Here is a 15,574-nt window from a genome sequence, read left to right as displayed (position 1 = left end):
AACATCAAACAAGTTGAGTAGATCATTGGTGGGAGAGCCTTGCTGGCCTTGTCCCTGGCTAGTTATGTAACTGGACAAATAAGTGACCTTCTGTAAGTCTCAACTTCCAGCTCTGTGGAAGGAAGGGCTTGAACTAGATCATATCAGTAGCCTCTTTGGGTTCTGATACTTTCTGACTCTATAAATTTGTGCTTAGAAATTGCAAATGTTTCTAAGACACAATTGTAGGTAGAGGTCATGACTGCAAAAAGCTAGTGAATGCCCTTTGCTTTTTGGGTTTCTTGTTTTCTTTTCTTGAGATGGAGTTTCGCTCTGTCACCTAGGCTAGAGTGCAGTGCAGTGGCGCGATCTCAGCTCACTGCAAGCTCCGCCTCCTGGGTTCAAGCGATTCTCTGGCCTCAGCCTCCTGAGTACCTGGGATTACAGGCCTATGCCACCATGCCCAGCTAATTTTTGTATTTTTAGTAGAGACGGGGTTTCACCATGTTGATCAGGCTGGTCTCGAACCCCTGACCTTGTGATCCACCTGCCTTGGCCTCCCAAAGTGCTGGGATTACAGGTTTGAGCCACCACACCTGGCCTGTGAATGCTCTTAAGTAGAAAACATTTATTTCTAAAGTAAGTTATTACTAAACATTTTAATATGCTTTGATAACTTTTGCTTGTAAGGATACAGAAAAGGTAATTGAGATAGTAGATAAGGTGTTTGAGCAGAAGAGCAAGCACACACTAGATTGTTCTGATTATAATGTGATCACTTTAACGGTCACTTCTGTAGCATTCAGAGTACCTGAACTCGTTAGAAAATGTGTTAAAATAGCAAATCTCTCAGAAGACATAATAGATGATACCTTACTTTCTGAAATCTGCAGGCCTGCACAGACATGAGCAGAATTCCACTGAAATGTACTAGGGAAGCTCAGTATTTGTAGAAACTTTTTTTAGTAAATTTTCTCCATTAGGTGAAAAAAATTTTGGAAAAGAAATCTGTGACTTGCTTGGTTTTATTTGTTTCAGAAGGCCTCACTGTCATGTATTAGGTTGGCATTTTTAAAAGCTAGAGAAATTGTTAAATAATTTACACATTTTGCTAAGTTCACACCTTTACCTGGGGAAGGGGTCATTTTCTTAGTTTGTATAATCCAGTTGCAAAGATGAAATTCTTTTTGTTTTTTTTTAAATTTACTCATCTACACACTGAACAAGGGTAAAGTTCCACGTGCCACCATGCCTAGCTAATTTATTTTATAATTTTAGTAGAGACAAGGTTTCTGGTGTTCCTGGGTGGCCTGGAGGGGCTGTATCACTGCAGGGCTGATTGCAGAGCTTAGAGCCACTGGGACAGGCCGAGAGAGAGTTGCAAGAAGGAGAGGTGGTGCACGTGGTGGCACTACTGCATTTGAGCTGTCTGTGTTTTCCTTCTCAGAGTGCAGAGAAGTGCTGCTGCCGCTGCTGACGGACCAGCTCAGTGGCCAGTTAGATGACAACTCCAGCAAGCCTGACCTTGAGGCAAGCTCGCAGCTTCTGAGCAACATCCTGGAAGTGCTGGACAGGAAGGATGTGGTGAGTTGACTCATCTCTGATGCTGCACGGAGCCCACACTGGCCCCTTTGCACCCAGGCAGGAGTGACTCCATGGCCTTCCTCTTTTCGGGTAGTTTCCAACTCAGGTATTAAGGCAGGTTGTGCCCATTTTAGAAATAATTAAGGAGGTCAGAGCCTCCAGTGCAAATCTAGGTCCAGGAGAAGTCAGATTACTTCTCGTGCCTTCCACGGACTGATTTTCCTGGCTTGTCCAGCGTGCCCACCATTGAGATTCCTGTGACTATTCTTAAGAATCAAAGACCTGGCTGGGCATGGTGGCTCAGGCCTGTAATCCCAGCACTTTGGGAGGCCAAGGCAGGTGGATCACGAGGTTAAGAGATTGACACCATCCTGGCTAATGTGGTGAAACCCTGTCTCTACTAAAAATACAAAAATTTGCCAGGTGTGGTGGCACATATCTGTAGTCCCAGCTACTCAGTAGGCTGAGGCAAGAGAATCACTTGAACCTTGGAAGTGGAGGTTGCAGCAGTGAGCTGAGATCGCACCACTGTACTCCAGCCTGGTGACAGAGCGAGACTCCATCTCAAAAAAAAAAACAAAAAAAGACCGATGACCAGCCTGGGCAACTTAGTAAGACTCTGCCTCTATTAAAAAATAAGAATAAATAAATAAATAAGTGTCAAAGGTCATTCTGTTTTTATGATGAAACCAGAAACCTCTTCCTTCTTATCCTCTGATGCCTGACAACCTGCTATTTCTGAGCCACTAAGAAGTTCTCATTTCCATATCCTATTGGACACTGATGCTTTCTCTGGAAGCCTTGTGGAAATTATGTTTTCTTACCTTACGTGACCTGGCCCCCATCCCTCTTGAAAACCTAGGGCTGAACCTGCCTGTATTCACCATGTCCTAGATGTGCCTAACTAGATGTGCAAGTCACATGCTGTGCCTGTGGGCACATGTCCTAGAAATAGTGCAGCCCACAAGCCTAGCGGAGCCCCCACACAGGAAGCTGGAGAACTTTGCAGAATGCATTCACTTGAACAGTTAGGGCTGAGAAAGAACAGGTATCTTGCCGCAATCATAGTCACCACGTCTTTGGTGGTTGCATGGCACAGGTGTTCCCACAGCATAGGGAAACTACTTTGTCTTTGCCTAAACTCTTTATCTCTACAGTATCTTTGGGTTCTGTTCTACCTAAGGATACGAATACTACACCTTTTCCCATAGCTAATCCTTAGTTCACCTGTCAGAGTCCACCACCATTTGACCACGGCCTACCTTTTCTTTCTACCTTTTCTCCTGCTCATGGTGTGCACAGGCACCTTGCATTTCTGTGAACCCACACTGCAGCCTCAGAAGTATGTGAGAGTACCATTTGCTGTCTCTCGCCACTCTCCCAGTCTCTGTCCCTCCACTTTCCTAAGCCCCTGTATCCCACTTACCCTTGGCACTGCTTTTTTGATATTTATTCATTATAGGTCATTCTCCCCTTTTTTTATTAAGTATGTTTATAGAAACCACATTATAAAATGAAATAAATGTTCCCAAAGCATGTCGTGATTGGTGATTTGGTTCCTGACCAAGGACTTTGCAGCAGATACATAAATGTGACCAATCACGTCATAAACACAATACCTTTTGTTTTTAAGTAACTGTTATAACTCAGTAATTACTTCAGATAATAAAGTAAAGCTCCAAGCCCTATAAATTTGGCAGCAATGTACTTGGCACATTGGTTTAGGCAGGAATCCATTGTTCTAGAAATCATATGTTTATGATCCAAAGTTAATGTGAAGCCCAAGAATCGAGGCGTTGAATCTAGTCCCATTATTACTCCTCTGAAGCTATTTGTCCTATATCTCAGTGCCTCAGTTTCCTATCCAGTTCCTTGTATATAGGAATTGTTCCAGATGACTTCATAGGTCTCTTCCACTTCTGACCATATTTTTTAATACATAGCATCTCCACCAACCTCATCACACAGAAAGACTCTTTAAAAGACTCTTGAGTGTATTTAAATCCTGTGGAAGGAGACTTAAATTAGCTTTTTATTTCAGTCTTCCCAATATTATGTTCCCTGTAAGGAGCAGAGACATTAAAAATTACTGATCTTGGAGCTCTGGTAAAGTAGTAAGTCCAGTAACTTTTTGTCAGTCATGGTGGTATTTTTTTCCCTCCATAAACATTTTGAAATGTGTGCATTGGCTCAATATCTCTTCCCTTGTCCTCTCATCTCTTCGGCTAATTCAAGGCTCTAATTACTGACATTTGTTCTTCCTGCCTTAAAAAAATATATTGCAGGATTCCCTCCTCTCCCAACAGCTCTGTTTTGGAATTGGCCTCATTCTTTCAATTCCAGCTGCAGTAGGTGCCTCTTTGAAATTGGCCCTGGTGTGATCCTGCCAAATTCTACTGATTCCCTTCATGCTCCCCTCGAGTCTCTTTTGAGGATTTTATCACTCTGTACATTGAATTATGAACGCAGCTCACAGTAGTCGGGCACAGTGGCTCTCACCTATAATCCCAGCACTCTGGGAGGCTGAGGCGAGCGGATCACCTGATGTCAGGAGATCAAGACCAGCCTGATCAACATGGAGAAACCTTGTCTGTAATTAAAAATACAAAATTAGCCAGGTGTGGTGGGTGCCTGTAATCCCAGCTACTTGGGAGGCTGAAGCAAGAGAAGCGCTTGAACTCGAGAGGCAGCGGTTGCAGTGAGCCGAGATCGTGCCATTGCACTCCAGCCTGGGCAACAAGAGCAAAACTCTGTATTAAAAAAAAAAAAGAATGCAGCTCACAAATCCTTGGGAAACTGATCTCATGCTCCAGGCATGGGATAGGCTAGGACTATGGCGTGAACTAGAGAAGCAAGCATGCTGCCCTCAGGAGCCCACCTTCTAAGGGATCCTTGTGTTAACGCTTATTTGAATATGTCTCACTCACCCCCACCCCCACAATATAAATCTCTTAAGGCTCAGAGGAGCCTTGTTCATTTCATACCTCCCCACAGGGCACAGCATGTGACTTGCACGTATAGTTAGTCCCACTCTAAGGAAATGTTATGTAAATAGGAGTGAAAACTGCATCTCCTGGAGAGACTGATTTTATGAATCACTTTCATTCAGGGAAATGGGAAACAAGTAAGTGACTAATAAAAAGCAAAGGAAGGAGGGAGAGAAGAAGGAACGGACAGAGGGAAGCAGAGAGGGAGAGTGGACCCAAAATACTTAATACTGTAATTGAAATACACATAGCCATACCATAATTAAGAAGTCAAAAAGCGAGCAGCCAGGCACGGTGGCTTACGCCTGTAATCCCCGCACTCTGGCAGGCTGAGGTGGGCAGATCACCTGAGGTCAGGAGTTTGAGACCAGCCTGGCCAACATGGTGAAACCCAATCTCTATTAAAAATACAAAAAATTAGTCGGGTGTGGTAGCGGGCACCTGTAATCCCAGCTCCTCAGGAGGCTAAGGCAGGATAATTGCTTGAACTCAGGAGGTGGAGGTTGTACTCTAGCCTGGGTACAACAGAGCGAGACTCTGTATCAAAAAAAAAAAAAGTCAAAAAACAATAGATGTTAGCGCGTGGATGTGGTGAAAGGGAACACTGCTCCACTGCTGGGGGGGAATGTCAATTAGCACAACAACTATGAAAAACAGTGTGGAGATTCCTTAAAGAACCAAAAGTAGAACTACCATTCAATCCAGCAAGCCCACTCCTGGGCATCTATCCAAAGGAAAATAAGTCATTATATGAAAAAGACACATGTACCTGCATGTTTATAGCTTCGTAATTTGCAATAGCAACAATGTAAAACCCACCTAAGTGCCCATTGGCCAGTGAGTGGCTAAAGTGTGGTATATATGCATCATGGAGTACTACTCATCCATAAAAAGGAACAAAATAATCTTTTGCAGTAACTTAGATGGAGATGGAGGCCATTATTCTACATAAAGTAACTCAGGAATGGAAAACCAGATATTATATGTTCTCACTTATAAGTGGGAGATAAGCTATGAGAATGCAAAGGCATAAGATTAATATAATGGACTTTGTTGGGGAAGGGTAGAAGGTAGGTGAGGGATAAAAGACTGCACATGGGGTACTGTGTACACTGCTTGGGTGATGGGTGCATGAAAATCTCAGATCACCAATACCATGTAACCAGAAACCACTTGTACCCCAAAAACTATTGAAATAAAAAAAAAACATTTAGCCTTAGACACATCCTACCTGATCTCACTTCTGTTAGAATCTGAAGAAGTTAGACTCCTAGAGGCAGAGAGTAGAACAGTCTTTACCAGGGGCTGCTGGGTGTTAGGGAGCAGGATGGGGAGATGTTGGCCAAAGGGTAGAAAGTGTCAGTTATAGGATCAGCAAGTTCTGGGAATCTAATGTACAGCATGGGTGGCAATGAATGTGTTAATTTGACCATGGAAATCATTACACAATTATGTATATCAAGTCACCATGTTGTGCACGCTTCATAAATACATTCTTTGCCAGTTAAATTTGTAAAAAGTAATAAAACTGTTAAGCAAAAAAAAAAAAACCCCAAAAAATCAGAAAAACCATAAATATAGCAATGATTTAGTTATTTGAAGTATTAAGCAGGAGTTTCAAAATATGTATCATAAAGCAAGGACAGATAGAGGCTATGAAAAGTCAGGTTGCATATGGATAAGTTGGAGCCAAATGAGTGTAGTATCTAGCTACAAAAAAGGAAAGAAGGTGAAAGAAAGAATATGCATTTATTCAGCACACTCGTGTGTCAGCCCTAGTAAGTCCTATAAGAAAACTCGTACTATCCCCCTTTGCAGCTATGAAAACTGCAAGCTCAGAAGAGTTGGATAATTGCTCAAAGTCACACATGACAGAGTCAGAATACAAAATCCTTGCATTAGTCTGCCCAGTCTTCCATAACAAAATAACACAGACTGTGTGGCTTAAACTACAGACATTTATTTTCTCACAGTTCTGGAGACTGAGCGTCTGAGATCAGGCTTCACATATGAATTTGGAGGAGACACAAACATTTACTCCATAGCAATCCTCTTCACTTGAATTTCTTGTGTTTTTTTTTCTCCGATACAGAAGGTGGCAAGAACTTTGTATTTTGGGCGTTCATTTCCCACACTTGTGCCTTATTGACCGGGGCAGTTCTAATCTGTTCAACCTCAGAGCAGAACAGGTCGTGCTAATGGGGGTTTCCCAAAACTATTTGTTGAGTCAGTGGCCACAGTGGACTCTCTGTGAACCTGAGCAGTATGAATTATTAGGAAGGCACTCATCCCTACATAGCACCTTCATCTTCTAAATGTTATAACTGATCTTTTTCAGTTGATTTTCTTTATAAAGTTATTATTCTGTGAGACCATTTTTCCCTTTTGGACAAGAGATTGCTTTGTAGGGAAGAGCCACAAAGAGATCTAAAGACAAAACCCATCTGTCTGAGGTTCCCTAAAGAAAAGTTAAACTGAATCAGAAGAAATGGCCTCAAATCCTGTGTTCCCCACAGGGCACCACTTCGACACACATCCAGCTTATAATGGAACGGCTGCTGAGAAGGATCAACCGGACAGTGATTGGGATGAGCCGGCAGTCTCCCCACATCGTGAGTACCTCTTTGGTGGATCCCACGGCTGCTGCTGCTTCTCTGTCCCCGCTGCCTATCAGGAGGCCTTTGGGGCCAGTGGCTTCAGGCTGTTCTTCCCGTGGACCTCTCACATTGTTGGTTATTGGTTATAATCTTGAGCAGATATTGGTTCTGACATGGATTTTCCATTAACAGAAAATGATCTAGCCTAGGCCATATAGTCAGACCCCATCTCTACAAAAAATTTTTAAAAATTAGCTGGGCGTAGTGATGGTGTGTGCCTGTGATTCCAGCTACTCAGGAGGCTAAGGTGGGAGAATGTGAGAAAGATAAATAGCCAAAAAGTTCATGGACAGACTATTTAATTCAGAGAAAAGGAAATGAAAATGCAAAGTGAGATTAAGTAAGCCTAATACCCAGATTAGGCAAGGTCCTGGAGAAACAAATTGTGTTAGACACTGGTGGGAATATAAACTAGCTGATAATTTGGCAATATAGATATCCAAGGCCTTAGTACAATAAATTTACACTGCTTTATAATTGAAAAAATAAACTTGTTTTTTTTTTGAGACAGGCTCTGGCTCTGTCACCCAGGCTAGAGTGCAGTGGCGTGACCTTGGCTCACTGCATTTCTGCCTCCTGGGTTCACACAGTTCTGCCTCAGCCTTCCAAGTAGCTTGGATCACAGGTGCCCAGCACCATGCTCAGCTGATTTTTGTATTTTTAGGAGACATGAGGTTTCACCATGTAGGCCAGCTGGTTTTGAACCTCTGACCTCAAGTTATCAGCCAGACTTGGCCTCCCAAAGTGCTGGGCTAAAAAATAAACTTTAAAACAAAAGAGACAGTCTGAGGCATATGTTCAGAAAGAGATGGACACAGACAGTCTTTCATTGTTCTGCTTGGGGGATCTTTCCAGAGGGAAAGATTATTGTGCTAAATTCCTTTGTTCGTTGAATTCTTGTTGATCTCTGTTGTGCTAAATTCCTTTGTGTTATTTTCATAACTAGATGAATACAGGAGGTTAGCACCCCTGAATCTTTATCCCCTGCCTAAAAAAACAAGTCTGTAATTCAAATATTTTTGGACTAGGGGAGAAAACCTTGAATATGTAATTCCTGAACTTACAAATGGAAGCAGTGTTAATTAATCATCTAGTTATTTTTTCTCTTCAAGTCCAGCTCACAATTCATATGGGTAGTATGTGAGAACAACTGGCTGAAGGGCTCTGGAGTTGGAGAAGTGGTATCAGGTTGTATTAGTCTGTTCTCATGCTGCTGATAAATACATACCTGAGACCGGGTAATTTATAAAGGAAAGAGAGGTTTAATTGACTCACAGTTCATTGTGGCTGGGGAGGCCTCAGGAAACTTACAATCATGGTGGAAAAGGAAGCAAACATGTCCTTCACATGGCAGCAGCAAGAAGTGCCAAGCAAAAGTGGGGAAACCCCTTTGTGAAGCCGTCAGATCTCGTGAGAACTCACTCTCACGATAAGAACATGAGGGTAACCATTCCCACGATTAAATTACCTCCCACCAGGCCCCTCCCACACCACATGGGGATAATGGGAAGTACAATTCAAGATGAGATTTGGGTGAAGACACAGCCAAACCATATAGCAGGGAGTTAACATCATCATTGCTTGCCCTCCTTTCCACCATGATCAGTGTTGCCACCTCTTTTCCTGCTAGCCTTCCTCCCGATTCAGATTTGTTTGAATATTTCAGACATTTCTCCATGGAATGCTGTACTACAGCTCTGTCTCAACAAGAGATCCAAAGCCCCACAAGTTGTTAAATCTTCATTGGTAATCTCATTGAGGTGTCTTGTCTGTAGGAATCCACACTTCATAGCTGTTATGGGATTCCTTCGCTCAGACCGAGAAAGAGGTAGAAAGAAACCGAGAAAGTTTGAAGCAGAAACAGCAAGGCACATGGCCTTTGGACCTTTAGAATGCAGTGCATTTCCAGTGTGGTGGGGACCTGCATGGCTCATTGAGTGAGAAAAGCCAAGTTCGTGGGGCTTACATCTTGTTTTTATTTGTTGGTGGTCTAAGGAGTCTTGGATTTGTGCTTTCTTTTCCTTCCAGGGGAGTTTTGTGGCTTGCATGATTGCCATCCTGCGGCAAATGGATGACAGCCACTATGGCCACTACATCAGCACTTTCAAAACCAGACAAGACATCATTGTAAGTTGCCTTTACAGGGTCCTGGTAACCTGAAGACTTCTTATATTTGGTTTAAAAAAATGACTGAAACTGAACACCATGAGTCCAGGGTTCTCTTCCCACCCACCTCCAGTGCTATGTGGCTGTCCACAGTGATTATGGAAAGAAGAGAGCTGATTCCTACTTTCCTTCTTTGACAGGGTTTGAAAAAGAGTACAACAAAAATACCAAGAGGTTATCACACACCTTAATTTCTCTTGAGTTTAGAGAGAACCCTTATTTAGCAACATTTAGGAGATGTTTTTTGCTCTGAAAAGAGGATATTGCTTATTATGTGGGTACAGTAACTATTGATGCTGTGGCAAGGATTTTAGAAGGCAGGGGTGTGCAAAGTCTCCTAAGACATTGTTGATATCATTTGGAAGAGGGCAATAAAAAGAGGTAATCCCTGCCCTTTACAGCAGGTACAAGTGGGCCACTGAGTATTAACTCCTGAGCTCTGCCTCCTGTGTGATCAGCAGAGGCATTAGATTCTCACAGGAGCAGAGTCTTATTGTGAACTGCACATGGGAGAGATCTAGGTTGCCAGCTCCTTTTGTGAATCTCACTAATGCCTGAGATGATCTGAGGTGGGACAGTTTAATCCCAAAACCCCTTCCTGCCCTCATCCATAGAAAAATTGTCTTTCATGAAACTAGTCCCTGGTGACAAGAAAGCTGGGGACTCCTGCTTTAAAACATTTTTTTTTGTTTTCTTTTTTTTTTTAAATTGCATTTGAGGTTTTGGGGTACACGTGAAGAACATGCAAGATTGTTGCATAGGTACACACATGGTAGTGTGATTTGCTGCCTTCCTCCCCATCTCCTATATCTGGCATTTCTCTCCATGCTCTCTCTCCCCAAAAACGTTTATAAGTTATCTTCAGTTGAAAATATTTTGTTCTCTATTGTTTTAAGCAGGAAAATTGTTCTCCTAGTTGCTATGAAGCATTCATCTAAGAGGCTGAGTTAGGCCTCTGGCTGTGACTTTACAGCGCCTTCCCTTTAGGGCATTGTTGGTGGCCCTTCATATTATTTATATATATAATTATTGCTATGTATGTTCAGATGTCCGTGAAGGTGTTCTTAGACTTTGCAGAGCAGTCTAATAGACCGGATGTGCAGCTAAATTAGCGTACTGATGTCATGTGGACACTAGTCTTTGAATAACTTCCCATCATCTGTGCATATTCAAGTCTTTTTGTTCTGGATTCTCCACTTTCTGCATCTGTCATGCTGAGCAGGTGGCCAGCGCCCCCATGGATTCGCAGTTCCTTCCTTGCCCATCACTCTCCTTTCTGAGATGCCCACATGATGGACAAACATACAAGGAATTTGAGGGAAAATGCTGTATGTTATTAGTTGGTCCCATGGTAGACTCTCAGCGTTAGACCACGTGACTTGAACCGAAGGTCTCCATGAGCTGCCCCTTGGGCCACCCTGGCAGGCAGCATGTCACAGGAACCATAACAATATGTAGGTGTGCCTGTGGAGACCAGGAGCAAGAGGACCAGGATGAGAGGAAGGGAGGGGAGGGGTAAGGCCAAGGGTGCCAAGGGTAGCCATGTGTGAGATCTCTACAGGCAGGTGGTATAGAAGGTAAGAGCACAGGCTTTAGAACACCCAGCTCTGGGTTTGAATTCTGATGATTCCACTTCTTGTATGCCATATGGGGCAAGCTGTTTAACCTCACTCAACCTCAGTTTCCTCACCTGTAAGAGAGTACCCACCTTGAGTGTAATTTAAGTGTTACTTGGTTTCATGCATGGGAAATGGCCAGCTTCCTGCAGGTTGGCATGTAGCTAATGCCTATGAGGACAAGCTTTTTATAACAATCATCATGTTGTTATTGCTATATAAAGTAAAATTAACATTAAACATTTTAGGGATTTTTTTTTTTTTTCAAATTTCCTTCAGAAAGCAGGCATAATAGGGAGGTTTTAAATTCAAATGCTAACAATTGGGCTCCATTGTTAAGTAAGAAAAAAAGGGGCAAACCTCCTGTTTGCCAGCATGCTGGCGAGCTCCTCCACCTATATTATGTAATTAAAAGAGGATCATTATCCCCACGAGGGAACGAAGGCCTTGGGAAATGAGGGAACATGCTGGAATTTAGTCTCCAGTGGGCGAGCTACCATACACAGCCAGGCCTTTGCCTCCCAGTGGCCATTCCTTTCACTCCCTCATGCTGCATTCTGAGTGAACTGCAAAAAGGCCATTGGGAAGTGGTGGATAAAATGGAGCTTTGGGATTCTCTGTGAGTTTCCTTTGTCATGGTGTCTCATTAATTTAGATTTCTAGGAGTTCAGTGGAGAATCTGTGTCTGAACCAAATAACAAGTATCTAAATTCAATCCTTGCTTCACAAGCCGTGAATGCCTGTGGATTTCAAAGAAAGGTTAACAGAATGGTTAATAAATTGGGGGAAGCACTTAAAGTATATAATGAGGCCAGATGCGGCAGCTCACACCTGTAATTTCAGCACTGTGGGAGGCCGAGGCAGGTGGATCACTGGAGGTCAGGAGTTTGAGACCAGCCTGACCAACATGGTGAAACCCCATCTCTACTAAAATTACAAAAATGAAAAATTAGCCAGGGGTGGTGGCAGAACACCTTGACACCTGTAATCCCAGCTACTGGGGTGGCTGAGGCAGAAGAATCTCTTGAACCCAGGGGAGGTGGAGAGTGCAGTAAATCGAGATCATGCCACTGCACTCCAGCCTGGGTGACAGGCCAAGACACCCTCTCAAAATAAATAAATAAATAAAATATATGATGAAACAAATTTTGAATTCATTAACTATGTGTGGGATTTCAGAAATGAAGGTGGATATGTCTAACTCACCATAAAACCAGGGGGAAATCCACAGTTGCACACACACTTGTTGGCCAGAGAGAGCCATCCCCCATGCCATTCAGCATCCAAAGTATAGGAAGTTACCCAGCTTGACCAGTGTCTCAGAAAAATATGGCTAGCAATAGACCTGGGCCTCCTGCCTCTCACATACTGTTTTTACTACTGCATAATATGCAGGTGTCCACACAGGACTGCGTAAGTTAGTGTCAGAGAAACTGGACAGGACTTTCAGGAATCCCACTGGAAAAGGTCTAAATTTAGCTAATAAAAATGCCTTCAAAATGTTTTAGCTTTGCTTCTAACTCTGTTCTATTTCTGAATTAGTTTTGGCTCCCAGTCCCCTTTGGAGCAGAAGAGCCAGGTTTCCTATTCTGTGCTCTGTATGCTTATGTGATTACTTATTAGTCGTCACCAGTCACTGTTAGGATCCGTTTCTGAGGGCCATTCAGGACGCTACTTCCAGGCTGCACATGATAACGTCCCTGGCACAAGAAGAATCGTGATTCTACCTCTCATGTGTATCATGTTGTCCTGTTCTAACCGTAAAAAGGAGAATTGAACTGAAATCTATTAAACGTACCCATTTCCCAACAATTATTGCTGAGTTATGTTTAAGTGCATGAGTTACATTCTGATAAGCTATGGCAGCAGAGGATGAAAGAGATAAGGGTTTCAAACTTGGGGTTTAAAGCCCCAAGTTCTCATTCACCTCTTCTTCCTGCTTTCTTTTTTTCTTTTTTTTTGAGACAGAGTCTTGCTCTGACCTTCAGACTGGTGCAATAGTGCAATCTCGGCTCACTGCAGCCTCCACCTCCTGGGTTCAAGAGATTCTTCTGCCTCAGCCTCCCGAGGAACTGGGACTATAAGCAGACACCACCATGCCTGGCAAATTTTTGTATTTTTAGTAGAGATGGGATTTCACCGTGTTGTCCAAGCTGGTCTTGAACTCCTGACCTCATGATCTGCCCACCTCGGCCCCCCAAAGTGCTGGGATTACAGGCATAAGCCACCACACCTGGCCCTCCTTCCCACTTTGTATGCTCTTAAGCAAGTCCTTTAGTTTTTCTCAGCCTCAGCTGTACCATTTGTAAAATGTGGATGATTCCTTTTGTCCTCATCTTCCTTATAGCGTCCGACAATACAAAAATCAAATCACATCATAGCTAGCTTTGTTATTCCTACAACCCTGGAAAGATGGGCTGTTACTGTGGGACTAAGGACATCCTGTTCTGAGGCTGTGGTTCTGCTTATGTACACGCGGAATAAAGACTATGAAGGGAACCCAGTTTTCCCCCAACCTCTCCTCTGCTCTCTGCAGGACTTCCTCATGGAAACTTTTATCCTGTTCAAGGACCTGATTGGAAAGAATGTCTATGCCAAAGATTGGATGGTGATGAATATGACTCAAAGCAGGTGAGACAGCCCGTGGCCAGCCCTGAGGCATTTATCTGAATACCTGAGGCTGCTGTGTGCACTTTGGGAAGTGCCTTTAAATCCCTTTGCCTCAAACCCATCTGTAAAGTGAGGATCTTCCTGCTCCAGAGGACCAAATTTATGTGCTCATGATCCTGAGTTCCCCAGGGTCATTGCCTTTGCCCGCCATGGGCTCTCGCTCCCTTCTCTAGCGCAGTCTCTTCAGTGCTCTCATGGTCATCGTCATCCTCAACTCTGCACTGCACCTTTCAGTGTCTCTACGTGGCCTGGCTTCATCCTGACATTTAGGACTCGACTGTTACTGTCTGTTCTATGACCGGTCCATGATGTGTTTAACCAGATTCTTCTTATGAACATTTAGATTCTTTCCATTTTCTGTTATGTGCAGTAGCACTGTGATAGCCTTCCTTGCCTTAAATATTTAAAAACATCCGTGGTTATTTTATCAGGATAAACTCCTAAAAGAATTTACTAGTTCAAAAGTTTGGTGAAATCGTAGGGCTTCCAATACATAGTGCCCAGTAACTAGTCGCTTCTGCTCCTTCCCTGTGTGTGTACCTGTACTCCGACCAAACTGGCCTCTGCCCAGTCCCTCAACACATGGTCTTCTCTGCCTCACATTGGTCTTCCGCCAGCAGTGCCTTCCCTATAACCTCTGGCTGTCAGTGTTTCTGCCATTCCATAGGTTCTTCTCAGGCGTCACCTCCAGAGGAAGCCTTTCTGGCCTGGATGTCATCTCTTCTTCCTTTGATTTTCCATACCCCGTTCAAACCTTCTCATAGAATTATTTTCAGATTCTATGTTGGATAATGGTTAGATGTACATATTGTTAATGTCCCTAAGTTACATATTTCTTAAGAACAGGAACTATGTCTTTCAGCACAGACCTGAGCCCATGCCTTGCATTTGCTGGCCCACAACAAGTACTTGTTGAACAGAAGGGAAATGAACTGAATACATATTATATTTAAAGAGTGTTGGAATTCAATGAGCTAAATAAAGTAAACCATTATCGTAAGCATTATTGTTAACTCTACATGATCTCCGATTCTGAGTAATTCTACTCTGATACCTGATTAGAAGAAGGTTTCCCTGCTAGGTACAGATTAGATTTTAAAAATTGCATCAGAAACCCTAAGCTTCAACAGAAGCATCATAATAGACTCTATATTACTCTGGTTTGAGGCTTAAGAGGCCTGGTTTGCAGTCACAGATGTGCCATCAATTAGCTACGTTGGGATGTGGCCCTGAGTGGCTCGTCTTGTGAGTTCTATAAACTAAGCTCCTGTGCCCCGTCTGTGGATGGTGTTGTGCTTCTGGTCTACCAGGACACTGTAAGATTGTGAGGTCTTATGATGCCAGGTTCAGGTTTGATTTAGTTTTTAACATTGGTGGGAAAAGGTTTCAAAGGGCATAAAGTTGCCTTCTTTATCTGGTGTTTTCCTTCCCCAGGGTTTTTCTCCGTGCTATAAATCAGTTTGCTGAAGTTCTCACAAAATGCTTCATGGATCAGGCAAGCTTTGAACTTCAGGTAGGCATGTGTCTCACCTACATGCTTCTGTAATTCTTTGCCCATGGCAAGAGAACTATATGAATTTGGAAAATGTCTCCTCAGATTTCACCATTTCCATGTAAAAAAGATTTTCCTGTGTTTTTTCATTTTCTAAAGCACACGTACCTGTCCCACTGTCCTCTAAACACAATAAAATAGGGGTTGTTTCTTCGTTCTATAAACGTAACACATGTAAAAAAACAAAAAAAAATTAAAAATAGTAGAAGATCAGAAATACAAATAATCCTCCTTGTCGCTGTAAACATTTGGAGTTGACCCTTTGTATATTTACACAAATACACGTGGACACACATGGCTACAAATAAGGGCACAGGTAACTCTCCTATCTACAAATGGAGAGTTCTAAAGAGCAGTTTGTAT

General features: G+C 42.9%; 1 protein-coding gene across 7 annotated transcripts in view; it reads left to right on the top strand.

Annotated features, from left to right (window-relative positions):
• Positions 1–15,574, top strand: part of DOCK5 (dedicator of cytokinesis 5) — a 219,064-nt gene that overhangs the window by 154,857 nt on the left and 48,633 nt on the right. For all 7 annotated transcript variants that reach the window (XM_078347202.1, XM_078347201.1, XM_008979098.6 and 4 more), the window contains 5 exons: positions 1,427–1,563; positions 7,067–7,162; positions 9,236–9,334; positions 13,526–13,620; positions 15,094–15,172. In XM_078347202.1, the coding sequence (XP_078203328.1) occupies positions 1,427–1,563; positions 7,067–7,162; positions 9,236–9,334; positions 13,526–13,620; positions 15,094–15,172 (506 nt within the window). The remainder of the gene's footprint in view (positions 1–1,426; positions 1,564–7,066; positions 7,163–9,235; positions 9,335–13,525; positions 13,621–15,093; positions 15,173–15,574) is intronic.

This window comes from Callithrix jacchus, chromosome 13 (assembly GCF_049354715.1).
Source record: "Callithrix jacchus isolate 240 chromosome 13, calJac240_pri, whole genome shotgun sequence".
NCBI classification, from domain to species: domain Eukaryota; kingdom Metazoa; phylum Chordata; class Mammalia; order Primates; family Cebidae; genus Callithrix; species Callithrix jacchus.
Note: the sequence above shows the minus strand (reverse complement) of the source record. Positions and strands in the feature narration are given on the sequence as shown.